The sequence below is a fragment of the Marmota flaviventris genome, chromosome 7, assembly GCF_047511675.1.
Source record: "Marmota flaviventris isolate mMarFla1 chromosome 7, mMarFla1.hap1, whole genome shotgun sequence".
Lineage (NCBI taxonomy): Eukaryota > Metazoa > Chordata > Mammalia > Rodentia > Sciuridae > Marmota > Marmota flaviventris.
In genome coordinates, this window is record NC_092504.1 from 70,099,453 (window position 1) to 70,121,010 (window position 21,558).

The 21,558-nt window shown below is 34.3% G+C and overlaps 1 protein-coding gene across 8 annotated transcripts in view; it reads left to right on the forward strand.

The window, feature by feature from the left end:
- The window catches only part of Ptpn13 (protein tyrosine phosphatase non-receptor type 13), a 198,513-nt gene that overhangs the window by 105,291 nt on the left and 71,664 nt on the right, over window positions 1-21,558 (forward strand). For 6 of the 8 annotated variants that reach the window (XM_071614406.1, XM_071614408.1, XM_071614410.1 and 3 more), the window contains 8 exons: window positions 6,071-6,293; window positions 9,562-9,636; window positions 9,760-9,934; window positions 11,101-11,254; window positions 12,155-12,293; window positions 12,995-13,147; window positions 16,162-16,344; window positions 19,575-19,737. In XM_071614406.1, coding sequence (XP_071470507.1) covers window positions 6,071-6,293; window positions 9,562-9,636; window positions 9,760-9,934; window positions 11,101-11,254; window positions 12,155-12,293; window positions 12,995-13,147; window positions 16,162-16,344; window positions 19,575-19,737 — 1,265 coding nt within the window. The remainder of the gene's footprint in view (window positions 1-6,070; window positions 6,294-9,561; window positions 9,637-9,759; window positions 9,935-11,100; window positions 11,255-12,154; window positions 12,294-12,994; window positions 13,148-16,161; window positions 16,345-19,574; window positions 19,738-21,558) is intronic. The other 2 variants (XM_071614407.1, XM_071614409.1) reach the window with 1 other exon arrangement.

Below are 21,558 nucleotides of genomic sequence, written 5' to 3' on the forward strand. Positions count from 1 at the left end.
CGGTAGTGAATATGTTGCTATATATCACTGTCATGTGTATGCAGATCCCTTATAGAAAGATGTTGTTAATGGAATTTATTTCAAATTTGTAATATGATATTAGAGATCTAGAAGTTGCTTCAGAATTTACTCGTGTGTGTGTGTGTGTGTGTGTGTGTGTGCACGCGCGCGCTACCAGAGAATGAACCCAGGGTCTTCTTAACCACTGAGCCACATCCCCAGCCCTTCTTAACTTTTATTTTGAGCCAGGTCTTGCCAAGTTGCTTAGGGCCTCACTAGGTTGCTGAGGCAGGCTTTGAATTTATGATCCTCCTGCCTCAGTCTCCCAAACCACTGGGATCATAGGCTTGCACCACTATACCTGGACATACTTTACTCTTAAAGTATAAAAATCCTTTTAGGCTCCAGTGCTACCAAATATAAGAGAATCATTTGGAAATTAACAAAAACTTGCCCCTTAACTCCTTAATTCTCCAAAATAGATTCACAGGTATAAACTAATAGTAGACGAGGTAACCCTTGCCATGTGATTAAAAATAAACTAATCCCAAAAAACCAAAGGCTGAATGTTTTCTCTAATATGTGGATGCTAATTCACAATAAGGGGTGGGAAGGTGACACTAGAGAAGAATGGAATTACCTTAGATTAGGTAGAGGGAAGCGAAGGGAGGAGAGGGGAAAGGAAGGATAGTAAAATGAAACAGACATTATTACTTTATGTATGTGACTGCATGACTAATGTGACTCTACAACATGTACACTCAGAAAAATGAGAAATCATATCCCATCTATGTATGACATATTAAAGTGCATAAATGCATTCTACTATCCTGTAGAACTCATTAAAATGAATAATTTTTTTTAAAAAGAAGCAATATACCTACTGTCATGTAATTAACTAATTAGAACAAATTAAAAAAGAAGCAATAAAAAAACAGGTAATCCACAGTTTTTAGTTTAAGTAATTAAATTCACTGCACTAAATTATCCCTTAATTATGTACCAGTACTTATTAAATTTATTTATTTTTATTTTGTTTTGTGTACCTTTTTAAAAAAAAAAATAGCCTATAATAGTTTGTTGCAATGGCACATACAAGGCCAGGTGTAGCAAAGTAGCAAGGCCCAAAGCAACTTAGTGAGACCCTGTCTCAAAATAAAAAAAATTAAAAGGCTGGCAATGTAGTCTGGTGATAAAGCACCCCTGAATTCAATCTCTACTACCCGCCCCCCTCCAAAGTCTTATTTCCTTTGAGAAAAGCTCTCATAAGTATTTACCTAAAGCAACATTATGCTTGGATAATAGCATTTTTATATTCCTGTTGTGTTAAACTCATTTTGATGATTTTTGAACTAAGAGGTAGGAAACAAAGATTTGTACTTGATATCTTGATATTCTACTACCCCCACCCTTTTTATTTATTTATCTATTTTTTGGTGGCACTGAGAATTGAAACCATGCATGCTAGGCAAATGCTATGCCACTGATCTACATCCTAAGCCCTTTTATTTTGAGATAGGACCTCACCAAGTTGTCTAGGTTAACTTTGAACTTGGGATTCTCCTGCACCATTCTCCTGAGAGGCTGTATTTAAGGTGTGTGCCACCATGCCCAACTGATATTACCCATTTTCTTAATGACACAAAAGCATTTGGGGATGAACAGACATTAAAAAGTCTACACTGAGGGGCTGGGGATGTGGTGCTTGCCTGGCGTGCATGAGGCACTGGGTTCAATCCTCAGCACCACATAAAAATAAAATAAAGATATTGTGTCCACCTAAAACAAAACAAAAAAAAGTCTACACTGATTTGCACAAAGCTCAGTGTTGAGAAATAATTTTTTTTTTTTTTTAAGAATCTACTCTTTTCTATTTCTGACTTGGAGAAAACTTATAAATAGTATTATGGTCCTTTTAGCTAGATTGTAAGAAGGAGGAATAGAGATGATAACTGGAAAAATTATTGAAAATTATGTGTTCATGATTTGCTTTTCATTTGTCAAAGATATATCCCTTCAAAACAAAATTAAATCCTTTTGTATTTTATTTTTCTTAATAAAGAACCTCAGAAGTGTCAAGGTTATAAAAGAATCTTAGTTTTGACCATTTCCAGACTTTATTTAAGAAAACCTTAACATTAAGGCTACCTTAGCTTGTCAGTTTCATGTTTTAAAGATAAGCTCTCTTTTGTTCATGACTTATGGGAAAACCCATAGGGTGTTCATAGCATCTGAGTTAGATTGAGCTCTAGGTAAAAGAAAACTATCTCCAAGGCAAGTGGATTGGGGTGTGTGTGTGTGTGTGTGTGTGTTGTTTTGTGCCAGTTGCTGAACTCTACTTCTTTGAACTAATTTCATACTTTTCCTGCCCACAAAAGTGCACCATTAACTAAAATGCTGTCTAAATTTCTTATGCAAGTGCATAATTTACTGAATGTGTACAAAGGTTTTGATAAATATCCTCAACATGCTGGTGCACAAGCAGGAGCTCCTGTTTTGTTCTTGAGGTCACATATCTGTAAGATCTACAGACAGTACTGTATTTATATGAGTTGCATGTTTCCCTTTTTAAAAAAAATTCCATTCCCTTTAGCTAGAAAGAAATGGCAAAACAGATTCAGACACTATTATTGGCTTCTATCAAGGAGTTGGGGGTGTGGGGGGAGATTAGCAGGAAATTATGAGTCAGATGCCGCAGAATGAGAAAATTTTGGATTCCAAGTTATCAAAAGTGTCTTTCAGTGACCCAAAAAGATGTTTCCAAAGAACATCTCTAAGCCTTTTTATGTGTTAATGTTTGAAGTACAATTTATATGTAGAACATTCCCACTGCTCTGTGCCTATTTACTTGTTGAGGTAACTTGTATCCTGATTTCAAATAACCTAGTTATTCATTCTACACTGAAACTGATTTTCTCGATTTTTGGGGTTGTTTGTTTTTGTTTTTGTTTTTCGTATCTCAAATATTTCAGTCCTTATGAAAACTTCTACCAGAGATTCTGTTGGAAGAGATAAAATGATAATCATTTTTACTAACTGTGAGTAGCTCTGGTATAAAATAATTTGAGAAGCCAGTATTTTTATACAAATACCATGTTTGAATTAAAATATATGAATTCCAGTTTTTATTATTACTTTTGGCCCCCAAGTTTGGGTGAACCATAGGATTATACTCAGTCATTCACTCAGCAATAATTATCCAGCATTCACCACACACTAGATTGTTTTAGGTGCTGAAGTTGTAAACAACACAGAAAAACTCCTTCAGAGAGATGTTTCAGAGGTGAGAGATAACCAATAAACCATAAAAGTCATAAATCTCTGTCATTTAGTAATAGTTACTTTGAAGAAACATAAAGTAGACAAATGGAATAAGGTATATATTATCCCCTATATTTTGCATAAATGGTATGATCAGAGAACATCTCTCTTAAGGGGTGGCTGAATAGAAAGCTGAAGTACAGAATTGATCCGTGCAGATACTAGCAAGAAGAATGTTCAAGACAAAAGGAATAGCAAGTACAGAGGGGCTAAGATATGGGATATGTATTACACATTAAAGGAATAGCAAAAAGGGCAGTGTGAATACAACAGAGTACATGAAGGACATTGTAACCAAGGAGGGTAACCAAGGACTCAGGACCCTGCTCAGATCAGGCTACAGAAGCTAAATTGAGTACTTTAGCTGTTGCTCCAAGTATAATAGGAAGCCATTGATTAAAAATATGAAGGGCCATGATCTAATTTACAGTATAAAGGGATTACTCTGTAGAATAGACTAGGAGTAAATTACCTGTCCAGAGACATTCATATCTATTTGAGATGAATATAATACAGATTTGGTTTTAGTGATGATGAAAAGTCAGATATGGATATTTTCCAGGTTCTGACTTCAGGATTTGCTGCTCAATTAGATATGGAATGTATAAGAAAGAAAAAACATGAATGATGCCAAGTTATGTATGTCCCAAGCGATTAGTAAATGATTGAAAAATGGATAGATGTAGGAAAAAAGTATCAAGAATTTGGTCTTAGAAATGTTAGTTTAAGGTATATATTAACATCCACGTAGAACACTCTCACTGATTTTTATTTCAAATAAAAGTGAGGAAAAGTCATCAGTTGAGAGAGGAAGAAGAGAATATTGGAGCTTTGAAAAAAAAAGAGGTAAAACAAGATATAAAAAATTCTGTAAGAAAATGAGTCATCAAGGTATGATCAGGGCACAAGAGATCAGTCAACTTGGTGGTGCAGTTACATGAGTATTGAGGTTGTATGCAAATGAGTGATTTTTAACATTGAACATAAAAGGAAGAGAAAGGTAATAGCCTTTAAAAGAGATAAAAGAAAGTGGTATGATTAGTGAGCTAAAATTATTGATTAGAGTCCATGAGTTATTTGAAGAAGGTTATTAGATGGGCTGTACTACAAACATAAGATTATATAGTGCATGGGACACAAGAAATAGGAAACCTTGGAGGTGGCGTGTTTATTTTTAATAGCCAGCATGACCATAGGAGTAGGTTGCCAGCTGAGATGGGAAAGAGGCCAGAATGTTGGAAGACTTCTAAATCTATTTATCACCACCAAGAGTAATGATAGGACTAGTGATTGAGAAAAAGGAGTTCATAACCCACTTGAATCAAAGTGTGAAATATGATATATCAAGAACTATGTAATGTTTTGAACAACCAACAATAAAAAAATTTTTAAAAAAAGACTGAATCAGGCACTTCAGTCTTTGATTAATAAGGGGGAATAGCCAATAACGCAATAAATTAGATTAGACAGCAGAGTAGTGGATGTTATGATTCCACAATATGCACCTGAGGGGAGCTGGCGCCATTGGAGGAAGAGTCACAAAGGTATGGAAGCTGAAATAAGAATTCAGGAGACTCTCTTTCCATTTCAAAGTCTCAATTTTTTTTTAGGTCTATAAGAATTAAACAGGGGAACTACAGGAGAGGTAGTCTTCAGAGTATGCTGGACTGTTCAGAGAAGAGGTAGAAAACATAGATCTAACCAATAAGACAGCATTATAGCAATGCGTTAAAGTACAACCGAGTGTTACTGTCTGCTATAATCTGTTTCTACCCACAGAATATTTCTGACACCAAGTATGTGGGTTTTTCTTCACTCAGCAACCAGTTCTACAACTCTGCAGACACTAGCTGAGTGTCCTACAGTTTAATTCAACTTCAACACTATGTCCTTGGTGTTGGCATAAGATCCCACAAGTTAAAGGCTCAGCTCACAGCCCCCTGGGCTTTCTGTACTTCTAACTGACCAGCTGTAAATCTGGGGTTTCCACAGCCGCCTTCTCAGGTTTGATAATTTGCTAGAATTACGGAGGGGCTTTTTGGAGATTTCATTAAATAGGGCATGACTGATTATTAACTCAGTCTTCAGGACATCTCCTTTCCCAAGAGGCTGATGGGGGCTGGGACTGAAAGTTCTAGGTTTCTAATTGAGGCTTGCCCTTTGGGGAGACCAACCCTCACCTGAAGCTATCTGGGATCCCACAGAGAATTTCTTGTTAGAATAAAAGATGCTTCATCACCGAGGAAATTCCAAGGGATGTAAGAGCTCTGTGTTAGAAACCAAAGACGATCCTATCACCCAGGAAATTATGAGGATTTTAGAAGGTCTATGACAAGAACCAGGGTCAAAGACCAAATATTACAACAAAACATTCTGTGATCACCCCCAGACCCTAAGGAAATCACAAAGGATTTAAGAGTACTTTGTCAGGAAGCAGACTCTCTTCTCTGTGTGTATACACATACACACACACACACACACACAAAACCATACATATGTCACACTGTGTAGCGCAGAGATTCTTCCAAGATGAAAATGATAAAATTTGTTTAAATTCTTTTTTTTCTTTTTTTTATTGGTTGTTCAAAACATTACAAAGCTCATGACATATCATCTTTCATACATTTGACTCAATTGGGTTATGAACTTTGTTTAAATTCTTGATACTTAATGTGAACTTTTTTTTCCCGTTAGCCTTAAAACAATTGTTTTCTTCCCATTACTTTTTTTTCTTCTCTCTTCTGTGTAGCAGACAATATGAAACACCCCTTGAAGGCAACTTAATTAATCAAGAGATCATGTTAAAACGGCAAGAAGAAGAAATGATGCAGCTGCAGGCCAGAATGGCCCTTAGACAGTCTCGATTGAGCCTGTATCCAGGAGACACAATCAAAGCTTCCATGCTAGACATCACCAGGGATCCATTAAGAGAAATTGCCCTAGAAACAGCCATGACCCAGAGAAAACTGAGGGTATGTTGATTCTCAGGTTACTGTGTCTAAACTTGCTCTCAGAGAACTGTTAGGGAAAGTACTTCAAAAAATTGCTATGTGATACATCCCATGCTTTTATAATTATGTCAAAATGGATTCCACTGTCATATGTAACTAAAAAAGAAAAAAAAATTGCTAATAGGTAACGTCTAAAAGTTTCTTGTGCATGAAATTGACCTTCCATATTAGTTTCCATTGGGATTACTAATTTTGGCAATATTTCATTTTGGTCAAAAGATAACCACATTAGCTGCAAGCATCCTACATCCTCACATTAAAATATCCAAAGGAAGGAGGGAGCAAGTCTGCATCTCGTATCTCATTGGGGTGATTTTTTAAAGGTGTATATATATTCTTCAATTTGGGGTAGTTTTCTTTAAACATATGCCCTTAAATATATTTTTATCAACATGAGCTCAAAATGAACATTGTCTTCTTTTCTCATATAATATTGTGGACATTTTATAACTTCAGTAATATTATTGTTAGTGCTATGAAGTACACTATCATGTGTCTTTACTGGGTGTTATAATTTCTTGAATACATTTCCAATTATTGGACATTTAAAATGTTTCTAACTTATCATTGCTGTGTTTATAACCCTATGGCTAAATCTTTGTAGATAACTTCCTTCAAGTAGAATAGCCAAGTCAATCAATCACCAATTTGATGAGTGAGGTAGTATCTCATTTGTATGTAATTTTAAAAATAATTCTTTAAAAGCAAACTAAATATTAATAAAGGTGATATAGTTAATAATGAATTTTTAAGAAAAATTTACTAAGAAAATATGTTACTGTATTCTATTTTTTGGTTTTTAATCTTCCTTCCTTCCTTCCTTCCTTCCTTCCTACCTTCCTTCCTTCCTTCCTTTTGTTGATTGCTTCAAAGATTCATCATTTTTTCCCCAAAGAATTATCTTAGCACATTTAAGTTGATAGAATTCAAATTTCCTTTATAGTATTCTAAGGAGTAGAAATAATATTGGGTGGTGAAAATCACTTTGAATTACAAATTAGAAAACTTTAATTATATTCTTTATCTGTTATAAGACTTTATATAAAATTTTGAACTTCTTTTTGCCTCATTGTTCTCATTTTATAGTTTTTTTTTTCCCCCTTCAGTTCTGGGAAATGAATTCAGAGCCTTGCACATACTAGACAAAGATTCTCCACTGAACTACATCCAGCACTAATTTTTTTTTGAGGGGTGGGGGGGAATGTGGAATTCGACTGTAATTTAAGACATTGCCTAATTTTAAAGTTTTTAGGTTCCAATAGATATAACTGAATTTAAGCCAAAAGGAAGGCTTTGTTAATTTATCATTATAACCAATATCTTTGTTAAAACTAGGTAATAATTAGGGCACCATATAAATAGTTTGGGCTTCCAATATAATAATTCAGTCAGCAGCATATAGGGCACACACATATACATACCTTTTTCCTAAACTATGGTTTTAGAGAAGTAATTTAGAGCTTTGATTCATTTGGTGTAATTCAGAAATTATTGTGTTTTTACAGTATGCCACTATTGTGTATTATCTAAAAATCTGTGTTTCCTTTTTAGGCAATCGATTTCTCATTATTTTGAAGCAAACATATCTTCACCAGAAGCATACTGTATCAATGATTAGATACTTTGAACTACTGGTTATTAAAAGACCACATAATGTTTTTACTCTGAAAAAATCACAGTTATATTTTTGAGGCAGAAAAGGAGTACTAGTGTGTAGAAAAGTAACTTCACAATTGAATTAGCATTCTTTCCCAAAACATACATTTCATTTTTTTCTATTCACCTTTTGGTGCAAATACATTTTAACTAGCTTATACCCTATTACCCTAGTTGATCTTTACTAGATGCTGTTTCCCATGGCAGACCATTTTCATTTTTTCTACTCTGTTTCTGTTCTTTAAAGTGTGTACTAATGTTCCCGTGACTATCAATGATTCCTTAATGTTAAACTTTTACTTAAATTGTATGTGTCACATGTTCCACACGGTTAATTGGACAGAATTCCAACACCAGGCAACCAAATGAGCTGTAAAACAAAATGCAAAGAAGAAACCAAGACAAACAAAACTCTCGGAAACTCCATTAGTTCAGACAAATGCATATATACACACATACACCTCCTGTATTCAACCTCAAGGCCCTACTTTCCTTTAGCCTTTTGCCTCAGACATAATCTTTCAGACTATTTTCAGTTCTGCACCCACCTGGAGTTTAACTTTTTTATCTCCTAAATCAGTGTTCCCCTCTTGGCTAAAGTCCTGGATATATAAGAAAAGAAAGGAAACAGTAAATTGAGTTCAGAGTATAGGCTCCACTTTCCCCCTTCCTTTGAGTCCTCCCATTTCCTAAGATATTTTCTTGTTGGGAGCATCTATGTGGGTCAGAGACTATGTGATCTCCATATTGTCCTTAGTTGTCACTATTTAAAACAAATAAGTGCAGCATTGCAAGGTTCCAACAACATGATTAAGATATGGATGATAGATAGATGTTGTAGTCACAAGATAGATGTTTATTAACTTTGACGCATTGGATGTAGATTAAATATCACTCTCTAAAACAATGAGATTCTCTTCACTCACTTCATAGATTAACAATATTAAACTAATTTAAAAAAATTTTTTTCTTAGTTGTAGATGAACACAATACCTTTATTTTATTCATTTATTTTTATGCGGTGCTGAGGATCAAACCCAGTGCCTCACATGTTCTAGGCCAGCGCTGAGCCTCAACCCCAGCCCCAATATTAAACTGAATATTTACATGAGCTTGATAACTTTATATTGCTTCAATAATTAAAATTACATTTATTTTTATTAATTTATTGTAGCATGGGGGATCAAACTTAGGGCCTTAAGCATGATAAGGATGTAGTACTCTATCACTGAGTGACACTTCCAAACCAAGCTTATTCTTTTTTTTTTTTTTTTTTTTAAAAAAGATTCTTGAGTCTATCTGAAGGCCAAATAATGAAAACCAGTTAAATAAAAAAATAATAAAAATCTGGGCATTTTATGACATTCCTGGTAGAAAACAAACATGAGGGAAATTGAAATTTTGTGTAAGGAGGCCTGTCTCATTCCAGCATGCTTTTACTGAAAGTTTCCACGTTTGTTTTATATCATCTACTTCTAATGTAGTGCCTTTATATGTAATTTATTAAGATTTTTTCAAGGAAAGAGCTAGAATAAATGGTCAAAATCATTGATTCTACTTATGTGATTTGCAGAACTTCTTTGGTCCTGAGTTTGTGAAAATGACAATTGAACCATACATATCTTTGGATTTGCCACGGTCTATCCTTGTAAGTAATAAAACCAATTCTGGTCACTCTTAGGAAATAATTTGAGCAATTCTGTTTTAAAAGTTGGTTTAAATACTTATAATATTTACTTTAATAAATGCCATTTACTTTTCTCAATTATAGAACAAGAAAGGGAAGAATGAGGATAACCGGAGAAAAGTAAACATAATGCTTCTGAACGGACAGAGATTGGAACTGACCTGTGATACCAAAACTATATGTAAAGATGTGTTTGATATGGTTGTAGCCCATATTGGCTTAGTGGAACATCATTTGTTTGCTCTAGCTACCCTTAAAGGTACCAATACATTTTAAATTCAGAGTACAGAATGAAAACTTGGCAACAAGCTGTCTTTCTGTACCTATAATGCCTCACTTTATTTTGGGAAATATTAACTTAATGAACAAATCAGCACTGAGAAATAGAAGTGCTATCTTTGTATAAATTTAGTGGGTTTTTTGTTTTTTAATTTTGGGTTGTGTTTTTTGAAAAAGTCTTGCTGTGTTGCTCGGTCTCAAACTCCTGGGTTCACACAGTCCTTTCATCTCAGCCTCTCTAGCAGCTGGGGCTATAGACATGTGCCACCAAACTTGCTAAAAATAAAATAAAATATAAAATTTTGCTGTTACATTTCAGAACCATTTCATATGTTAACTGCATGTATTTGTGTGTTTATATGTGGGGGCGGCACTAAACATTCTGTACAAATTAAATATTGTTGACTAACCCTTTTAGTTAGAGTCCATAATGGTTAAATGATGACATTAAAATATAAAAATAAAGCGATGGTTTTCATTCTTCCTAGGTTTCAGATGGTAGCTCAATAATAATAAATAGCTAGTATTTGTTGAAGTAGTGCCATGTATTACTTGCCCTACCAAGTGTTTTATATTCATTTTGTCATCTGATCCTTATAACATTCCTATAAGCAATAACTGGCATTATCCTTACCTTACAAGCAAGAAAATTGATATCCAGAGAGGAAAATGATGTTTTCAATATTACACAGGTAGTAAATGGTGTGACCAGGAGTTGATCTAGGTCGGTCTGTCTTTAGAAGCCACTATTTAAAAAAAAAAAAAAAAAAATTGAACTGTATTGCCAAGTATAGTGGTGCATGCTTGTAATCCCAGCAACTTGGGAGGCTGAGGCTGGAGGATCACAAGTTCAAGGCTAGCCTCAGCAACTTAATGGGACCCTCTGTGTTTTACAGTAAAAAAATAAGGTCTGGGAAAGTAGCTCAGTGGTAAAGTGCCCCTGGGTTCAACTCCAGTAACAAAACAAAACAAAAAAGAACCATACTTCCTCTACCCATATGTAGTGCCTTAGAGCTCCCTGCCATGCTTTATAACAGTCTTGTTTTATTCTTATCTAATACTATTTTGTGCAAGTCAGACTGAAAAATGAAGAAATCAAAGAGAAACTTTTCATTTAATCTGAACATTTTTTTCATTCTGTTTTAGATAATGAGTATTTCTTTGTTGAATCTGATTTAAAATTAACCAAAGTGGCCCCAGAGGGATGGAAAGAAGAACCAAAGAAAAAGAGTAAAGCCACTGTTAATTTCACTTTGTTTTTCCGAATTAAATTTTTCATGGATGATATTAGTCTGATACAGTGAGTACACAAGTGTTTCTCGTTTGCTCCTTTTGGCCCCTGCTATTTTGACTCTTTAGCTTACTGATACTGAATTGATTCTGATCATTGATAATTTCTAATTTGTTGTAAAACAAGCAGCAGAGGTCCTTCCTTTCCGTGGTTTTGTTTCCACAATTTCAGTTACCCACGGTGAACCATGATCAGAAAATATTAAATGAAATCCAGAAATAAACAATTGATACATTTTAAATTGTACACCCTTCTGAGTAACATAATGAAGACTTGTGCCAACTTGCTTTGCCCTGCACAGGGTGTGAATCATGCCTTTGTCTAGTGTATCCACACTGTATGCTCCACCTGCCTGTTAGCCACTTAGTGGCTACCTTGATGATCAGATCAGCTATTGTGGCATCTCAGTACTTGTGTTCAGGCAACCTTTATTTAATAGTGGCCCCAAAGCATAAGTATAGAGATTCTGGCAATTTGGACATGCCAAAGAGAAGATGTACAGTGCTTCCTTTAAATAAAAGATGAAAGGTCTCAATAAAGAAAGGAAAAAAATTTATAAGCTGATGTTGCTAATATATACAGTAAGTTATTGTTGTTAATCTCTTACTGTGCCTAGTTTATAAATTAAACTCCATCATAGCTGTGTATATTTAAGAAAAAACAGCATATGTAAGGTCTGGTATTATATATGGTTTCAGGTATCCACTGGGGTCTTAGAACATATCCCCTACAGATAAAGGATCTTCATTATTTCCTTCAACATGGTTTATTTAGTTCTTGTACCTTTTAAAAGCTTGATAGCAGACTTAATAATAAACTATCTGAGAAATAAATTTCTATTCCTGTAATAAAAAATTACCCCAAGATTCAAGATCAAATGCCAAAATGTTCCTGTTTATTTTCTTTCAGACACACTCTCACCTGTCATCAGTATTACCTTCAGCTGCGCAAAGACATTTTGGAGGAGAGGATGCACTGCGACGATGAGACTTCCTTATTGCTGGCGTCCTTGGCTCTCCAGGCTGAGTATGGGGATTACCAACCAGAGGTAGGATTTATTGTTTTCTCCAAAACCGCTTTTGTATTGGTGTTCTTATCCTTAGCATAAGTAAAGACTAAGCCTGGTTGAAATGATTGATGTTTAGATCCAAAGACTTAAGAGGCTAGTTTGGTGCCTAGTTCCTCAACTATATTAATGATATACAATTGTGCAACTGGGATTTATTTTTCTGTTTAAAATTATTCTGTCTTTGAATTCAAGGATATGTAGCACTTAATCCTTTTCCCACGTTCTAACTAATTGAGACTAAACAAAGGAGTTATTATTGAAATATGGATTAAAGGGATCTTTTTGTCTTCAGCATGGATTTACACAGTGAGGGCTGGGACATAGCAGGGTTCTTAGATGGAGAACTCACTGTATGTTCAGATCCTCATATTCCTAAATGTGAACCATATAAGAGCCTGTGTCACTAGATCAATGTCCTTCACAGCATTAATCCTTAACTATCATGGCATGGGACCTTTGAATGTCACTCTCTTAAAGTTGCCAGTGAGTTCAGTTAGTCTCCCTCACTAAATAGAAAAGAAATACTGATGCACTTCCTCTAAAAATCATTCCCCAGAGAGAAAATTAGAAATAGAAATATTCCATGTACTACCCAAGGCAAGAACATTAAAATAAGAGGAAGAGGGTTCACTCCAATGAAAAGCAAATAGAACCACTTACAAAACCAGTCTTTTTTCTAGGTTCATGGTGTGTCTTACTTTAGACTGGAACATTATTTGCCTGCCAGAGTGATGGAGAAACTTGATTTATCGTATATTAAAGAAGAGTTACCCAAACTGCATAATACCTATGTGGGAGCTTCTGAAAAAGAGACAGAGTTAGAATTTTTAAAGGTAAGCGTGCAGGACTACAAATGATAAATACTGCAACTCTTTCAAAAAATAAGCAAGGGGTATTGGAGGATACACATCTAAAACCTTAGGTACCATTAACTGATACTGCACATCATCCTATCTCACTTATTATTGACTGAAACTGTGGTGTTTGAATTCTTGCTTTATAGAAGAGGGAACTAAAGTTCCAAGAGGACATTCCCAAAGTCAGTAGCTACTATAAAAGCAAAATTACTATTTGAATCTATATCTGGCTTTTAACTCTGTTTTTTTCCTATCCAAAACTCTCAAAATCAAAATACATTATAAAGAAGAAACCATTGAATTTGTTGACTAGATCTGAGAGGCAAGTTCATACTCATTCTAGAATTGTTTTGTTTTTTCTAACAAGCCTAAAATTCAGTTAACATCCTTTTTAAAACTCTCTCTCCCCTGAAAGCTCACTAATTCATATAGGGGTAGAGTCAGAAAAATTGGCTTTGGTTTGAGTTCTGCCAAGTTTCCTGTGAGACAAATAGTAAGGCATTTGTGATCAAGAAAGATAATACCATACAAGCTTCCAATGCAAATAGCAAATGTGTTTTATTGATAAAAGAAACTTTGAAAACGTTCTCCTGTTTCAGCTCCATAGGATGTAACAGTATGCCTTCTATTTGCTGATCCATATTTTAGAGAGCCAAGTTTCTCAAACCTACAAAAATCTGTGAAGGTGCTTCATTCACAGAACTATACCACCTTTAAACTAGGATTCATGGTAAGAAAGCCAAGGTGGTTTGTTTTGCTTAAGTCCACATTTAAAGATAGTAGTTCAGGTTATCAAATTATATTTTTACCAACAAAGAAGGCCAGTGGGCCCAATAAAAAGAATTTGCTCTGGGATTTGTAGGCAGATAGTCTTGCATTTCAATACTTGTTTCAACTAGCCTGGTGACCTTGGACAATATATTCAACCTCTCTGAGTTTCAGTTTTCTTCCTGTAAATAGCATGCCTAATGCATATTATGTTACCCTACGCTTTTTGATAATATATCCTGCTACTCCTTTTCTCTTTAGCATCTTTCTAAATTTTTTAGGTTATTAACACAACCTTAAAAGGTTAGTGTTCTGCTTTATATCACCTTGTCTTTGAAAGACATTGGTATCTTTTTGCTAATCTACTTTGTTGAGGTATAATTTACATAACATCAAATGTATCACTTTTCAGTGTTTCCACCAGTTTCCAAAAATATATACAGTAGAGCAACCACCTCTGCAGTCACGATAAAGAACAGTTTACAAATTATGCTATGTATATATATGAATGTACCACAGTGAATTCCACCTTTATGTTTATCTATGAAGCATCAGTTAAAAAAAAAAATAGTAAGCAAACAGAAGGAAGACCAGTAGAGTAAAGGAAGGAGAATGGTTGAGAAATGGAGATTGTAATGGAGCAAATTATATTCCATGCACATTTGATTATGTCAAATGAACCACACTATTATGTATAACTCTAATGCACTAATAAAATATTTAAAAAAATAAAAAGAACAAGGTTTGCCAAACCATGGCCTACCGATTTTGTAAATAAAGTTTTATTAGAACTTGGCCATGCTCATTGTTTACACATTGTCTACATATCTACTTTCACAATACCAACAGCAGAGTTGAGTAGTTAAACAGAAGCAAGCTTGCAGCCCATAAAGCCTAAAATATTCATTGCCTGGCTCTTTACAGAGAAAAATGTTCCAAACACTGATGAGACCTATTTCCAATACATACAAAAAAGTTCCTTGCATCCTGTCACAGTGAGTTCCCATCCACCAGACCTATTCCCTGGCAACTACTGTCTGCTATTACCCTAGTTTTTTTCATTTCTCTAATTGCATATTTTAAAAAAAAAATCTTATGTATGCAGTCTTTTGTTTCTGGTTTTTTAACTTCAAGTAATACTTTTGATATTCATCCATTGTGTGGTATGTATCATTAGGTGGTTTTTTCTTTCCTTTATTTTATTTTTATGTGGTGCTGAGGATCGAACCCAGTGCTTCATATATGCTAGGCGAACATTCTACCACTGAGCCATACCTTTAGCCCATTAGGTGGTTTTTTTTTTTTTTAATTATTATTTCTGAGTAGTTTACCTTTGTGCAGAATTAAAATTTGTTTATTCTTTCCTTAGTGGTTCTAAACATACCAATACATATTTTTGTGTGAACATAGTTTTTGTTTCTCTTGAGTGAATACCCAACAGTAGCATTGCTGGGATCTATTGGAATGTTTTACTTTGTTAAAAACTGTCAAACTGTTCTCCAAAATGGCTGTACAATTTTGTAGTCTTCCTACCAGCAGTATATGAGAATTCAGTTGTTCCTTGTTCTCAATAACACTTGGAATTTTTAGTCTTTTTCATTTTAGTCCTAGAAATAAGTGAGTAGTAGTATATCATTATAGGTTCTATATCTCTCTAATTTATACTGAGCATCTTTTTGTTTTTATTTGTCATTTATATCTTATTTGTTATGTGTCTAATAAAAACCTCTTGCCCGTTTTTCTCTCTGGTTTGATGTCTCCTTATTGCTAAAAGCACATGTTCTTTATGTTCTGAATACAATTCCTTTGTCAGATATGTATTTTATGTATATTTATTTCTCATGTTCTAAGGGGATTTTTTTGGTTTTGTTTTTTATGATGCTAAGGATCAAACCCAGTAAAGTTTTAGTGTATCAATTTTTTCTCCTATGGTTCATGTTTTTCCTGTCCCATCTAAGAAATCTTTGCCTAACCCAAGGTTACAAATATTTTCCAAGACTTACACATTTAGTTCCTGTATTTAGGCCTGTGATCCACGTTAGATTAATTTTCATATATCTGGTGAATAAGTGTTGAGATTTATTTTTTGAAATGCGGATCCAAATTATTCCAGCAACATTTATTGAAAACTGTCTTTTCCACCTTAAACTACATTGGCACAAATACAACTTCTATATTTTTATGTCTCCATTTATCAAAGTAGTCTTATATTGTTCCAACAGGTCTGCCAAAGATTAACAGAATATGGAGTTCATTTTCACCGAGTGCACCCTGAGAAAAAGTCACAAACAGGAATATTGCTTGGAGTTTGTTCTAAAGGTGTCCTTGTGTTCGAAGTTCACAATGGAATTCGTACATTGGTCCTTCGTTTTCCATGGAGGGAAACCAAGAAGATTTCTTTTTCTGTATGTACCTTTTAACCTGTTTTTATTATATTTTAAAATGAATGTTGCCAATTTCCAGTGTAACACATTAACTTTAAGTAAACTTTAGACCCTACCATTTAGTCAGGCTACCATATCTTAATACTATTTAACTCTTTCTTCTTAGTTGTAGGAAGTATTACTGAGATTTTATTTGTTTCTTGTTTTCTCAGGAGGTGATTTTTCAAAGCTTAAGACACATTCCTAGCTGGTTATATGCTCAATTAACTTTTTAGTTAAATTACAACCAAGTTGGATTCTCTGTTAAGTCAAACTTATTTGAGTCATACTTCTCATATGGAGAAACTCCCCACGTGTTTTAAAAATACATAATTAGATTAATCCCCATAAACCTTTTGTAGCTGAAGAATGGATCCCTTATAGTATGAATTTTAAAGGTCCAGAGATTTGTTGGATTTTATAAACTAGTCCTATGACTTTCTGCAGTGTTAGGTTTTAGTGTCTACTTTCTATGAAGTTCGAAAAGTGATTCTTAGAAAACACGTTTATGGAAGAAAGTGAGCTCTAAAAGCACATTTTGATATTGAACGCAGTGTATCTGAACATTCAGTGCCACTAGCAAACCCCAGAAGTGAATAAAAAAGTATATACATTTGGGTATTTATTTTTCTAATGTTATTCAGGGATTACTGACAATTTTAGATGTTATCTGGGCTGAAATGTATTCTTACGAGGAGATCAAGATATCAAGGTCATGGTGGACTCTGGATAATATTCAACGTAAGGACCTTTGAAATCAGTTCTAGACCTAATGGTTAATTGATTTATTTTCCGTGAAACCCAGAGGTGCCACTAAGATTTCTAGATAATAATTTGTTCTCTCAGGAAAGCCCAGACCACCAATTTACCTTCCCTGAATGGAACTTCTTGCAAAGCACATATCTGAAGGAAACCTTAGACTGGTTAAATACAGTTCTAATTTGGATCAGTTTTCAAGAGGCAATAATCAAATCATCATATAACATTCAGCTTTATGTCATTTGCCAAGCTATCACAGAAGCCCCTATATATAGAACCCTATATATAGCCATGATGAGCTCATTTTTAAAGATATGTGACAGTGTAGAATAGAACACACTCTCTTGTAAACTCTGCCTGTATGTAACAATACTCATTGATCCTGAAGTTCTTTCTCTAACATAGAACTCTATTTTTAACTCTCCCCTTTTTCTTCTACTGACTTCTATTTCTGTGAGAATATCAAAAAGTCATCCTTTGGCCTTCTCATCTCTCAGTTCCTTCAGACACAATTTTTATCCATTCCATCAATTAACTCTTAGAACCAGATATTTTTCTAATTTATTTCAAACCACATTTTACTTAGATATTAAATCATGTATAATAATATTTTTTCTAATTTTTTGGACCTCTTAACCTATATTTGGTGAGACTTTTTTGTCCTATGCCCGTTGTTATCTTTGGGTGTTTTATAATAGATACCAGTTGTATACCGCTTTTGACTGATAGACTAAGGAGATTCTGTCATTCATATTAATGCTTCAATCCGTGAGAGAGATTTTCAGTGATGGAATTCACTGTCCTTGCAAATTACTTGACAGTAGTTAATAGGTATGTTTGTTAGGAAATAAAGTTCCCTAACTATTTGAAAAGTTATTAGTCATATTTTTGATAATCAAGATATTAATTTTTTGTTATTATGTCTTTAATGCAGCTCTATCACTTGCTCATTTCCATTTTTAACGATTGGCAACAATATCTAGATAGCATTTTAACAATGTTCCTTTGTTTTTATTGCATTTATTATAACCTATTTTTATAGCTAAATTCTATTTTTGGCAGAGGTACTCGTTTTCTGTTTAAATTTGGGATATAGAGTCTCTTTAATGTGAATATACATGAGAAAAGTAAATTTTAAAATTTATAAATAGCTGGGTGCAGTGGCACACACCTGTAATCCCAGTGTCTGGGGAGGCTGGGACAGGAGAATCACAAGTTCACAGCCAGCCTCAGCAACTTAAGGAGGCTCCAACAACTTAGCGAGACCCCATCTCTAAATAAAATATTAAAAGAGGTGAGGATGTGGCTCAGTAGTTAAGCACCCCTGGGTTCAATCCCTAATACACTTCCCCTCCCCCCCAAAAAAAGTATAAATAAGTAAGCCAGAAATTATAATTGGCATTTGGGTAATATTCTGTCATTATATCTTTTGTAATCCTATTAAATTTGATTTTTCTGTGCCTGTTTTTTTTAATTTGAAATAAAGATAAGGGACATGAAATAGAATAATTTGAACAGAGGTAAGAGCTTTAGTAGAATCTAACTGTATTTAAGTTATTCTCTAAAGAACTAATCTTAGATTCCTGGCATGTTGAATGCTCATTTTTGAAGGCATGGATTACCTGAAAGGTTACAAACTTTGGAAAACACTCCTACACAAAAGACATTCATTTTTTAAAAATGTCAGGGAAATAAAACTGATTTGTCATTTTTCTACTTTCCCTGAATTAGTTAAGAATTGCCATCTCTAAATATCAAAGCATTTCATCTCTCAACCCACAGTTATGTTATTCAGTACCATTTCATTGCCACATTTTCTTTAACTTCCCATATATTCTAGTCCAGCCTTCGTGACATCCAGATTCTACCTAATTAAATCACAGCTGTTGTTGTATATTAATTTTAAAAAACAATTCTTATTGAACTTCAATTTCTTTACCCAATGGAGCAAAACACTTATCTCTTGTCATTTTTTTATTTAAACAGTCTCAATATTTGTAAGCATAGCCATCAACTCAAAATGTTGATTAAAAATATCATTAAAAGAAACTGTTTCTGGGGTTGGGGGTGTGGCTCAAGCGGTATTGTGCTCGCCTGGCATGCGTGCGGCCCGGGTTCGATCCTCAGCACCACATACAAACAAAGATGTTGTGTCTGCCGAAAACTAAAAAAATAAAAATAAAAATATTAAAAAATTCTCTCTCTCTCTCTTTAAAAAAAAAGAAACTATTTATTTCTCTTGCTGATGGCTATAATTTCTGAAATAATATTAATTTATTTCCTGAATTTGTTTATAATAATATAGGATTATATTTATATTAGATATAGGTCAAGGAATACCCATGCCTCATAATGGGAAGTATGAATAATATCTCTTTTTATAAATTATATTTTGGCAAATAAGAATCACAGGAAAGCATCCTAACATTGAACACCTCTGATTAATATTGTAGAAAAAGAAAATCACGTTGCAAAATACATCAGATGGGATAAAACATGCCTTCCAGACAGACAACAGTAAGGTATGCCAGTATCTGCTGCACCTTTGCTCTTCCCAGCATAAGTTCCAGCTACAGATGAGAGCAAGACAGAGCAACCAGGATGCCCATGATATTGGTAAGAAAAAGCTCATAGTTTCAGGAGATTCCAGGGCATATGGCTGACTTTTACTGCAGATTTTAGAACTGCCATGTTTAGGATTGAAAACTTATAAGGCATATATATCTGTTAAATGACTAAATCAAAAGTATAAAGGTATTACAAATGAAGCCAAGATTTCAGCTTTATGTTCGTTTTGAAAACAGCACCCCCAGATAAGTCAGGGAAAACCTGTTGAAATGTCTATTTTGTACTTAGCAATAAGCTATTTAATGTAAATGTTATTGAAAAGTTTGGGCCGTGTTTTCAACCCACAGAACAATTCCACGTTATTTGGGAAGGTTTAGACCAACATGCATGAAACAGTAATACACAGTAAGGTTCAAGATTTTAAGATTATATCATTCAGACTCTATGATCCATATTACAGAGAAGAGGATGATCAGAAGCTAGAAGACTGGACAGGTGGCACTTAACTGTATTTCAAGGAGAAAATAATTAAAGTTGTTTGGGGATAAATTGAAGGATAAAGGAGAGAACATGGGAAACAAAGCAGGGGACAAGGGGAGTATACACTCAAAATAGTGAAGAAACAGACATACGGTTTGTGGTGGCAGATTTAAAACCTGTCAGTTTTACTTGAGTGCATCCCTATTAGGAGGCCGAGATGAATAACTACAGAACCAAATATAAATGGTCAGGGAAGTGGTTGCAGAATTTGAAATATTTGCATATATATAATGAGATTGGGAATATGTCCCAAATCTAAATATAAGACTGATTTCTGTCTCATACACCTTACACAATAGCCTCAAAGGTGATTTTATACAGTATTTTTAGTATACCTATGTTTCAACTATTATCTTTCACATGAGATTAGGTATTGACTTTTCCACTTGTAGCATAATCTCAGTACATCATAAGTTTCAGAGCTTGGAGCATTTTGATTATTACAATCGTAGTACCTACATCATAAGGTCATTGCAAAGTAGAAATCAATTCATATATGTAGAGCACTTTAAAAAGTGCCCAGCAAACCAGGCTGGGGATGAAGCTCAGTGGCCAAGTGTTTGCCTAGCTTAAATGAAGATCCTCAGCACCAAAATAAAGAGAGGGGGGAAAAAAAAGTGTCCAGCAGAGTGAAGTGAGGATTCAGTAAATATTCATTATTATTTTTATCATATCATCATCAAACTTATTTTACCACTACTACCTTTACTACTTTACTGTTGGGTAGTAGTTATGGTAACAGTATAATCTGCAACAGAAAGAGATACTGCTACTATAGTTCTGTGTACTGCTCTGCTGTGTACCACATACCATATAGCAGTAACAGCAGTAGTAGATGAATGACCTTAGGAAAGTAACCAAATTTTTAGATATTTATTTTTTTCATCCATGAAGGGGAAATGCTCTTCATATCTCACAGATTAGCCCCTAGGAACAAAACAGCTATCCATCCTTAAACTCAGATGGTAAAAGCACTTTAAGATGGTATTATCTCTATGTTCTCCCAGATTTCTGTAAACCTTCAAAGGAACTATTGCCTGCTTGGAATTGGGATAGAATTAGCTATCTACCTATTTAGCTGTCCATACCAAACAAGTGAAATTACTGATATAATCCCTAGGAGACTGATAAGCTTTAAAAAAAAATGTGTGCTACTTCCTTAGCGTGGTAGTATACTATGCTATAAAAGACCTTAGAGGCCATTAAAAATTTCCAAAATTTTACTAATGAGGGAATTAATTCCAAGAAGACAGTATCTCACTTAACCTCAAATAGTAAGAAGTCAAACTAGGGTGGAATGCTGGTCTCTTAGTTCCTAATGCAGCACTC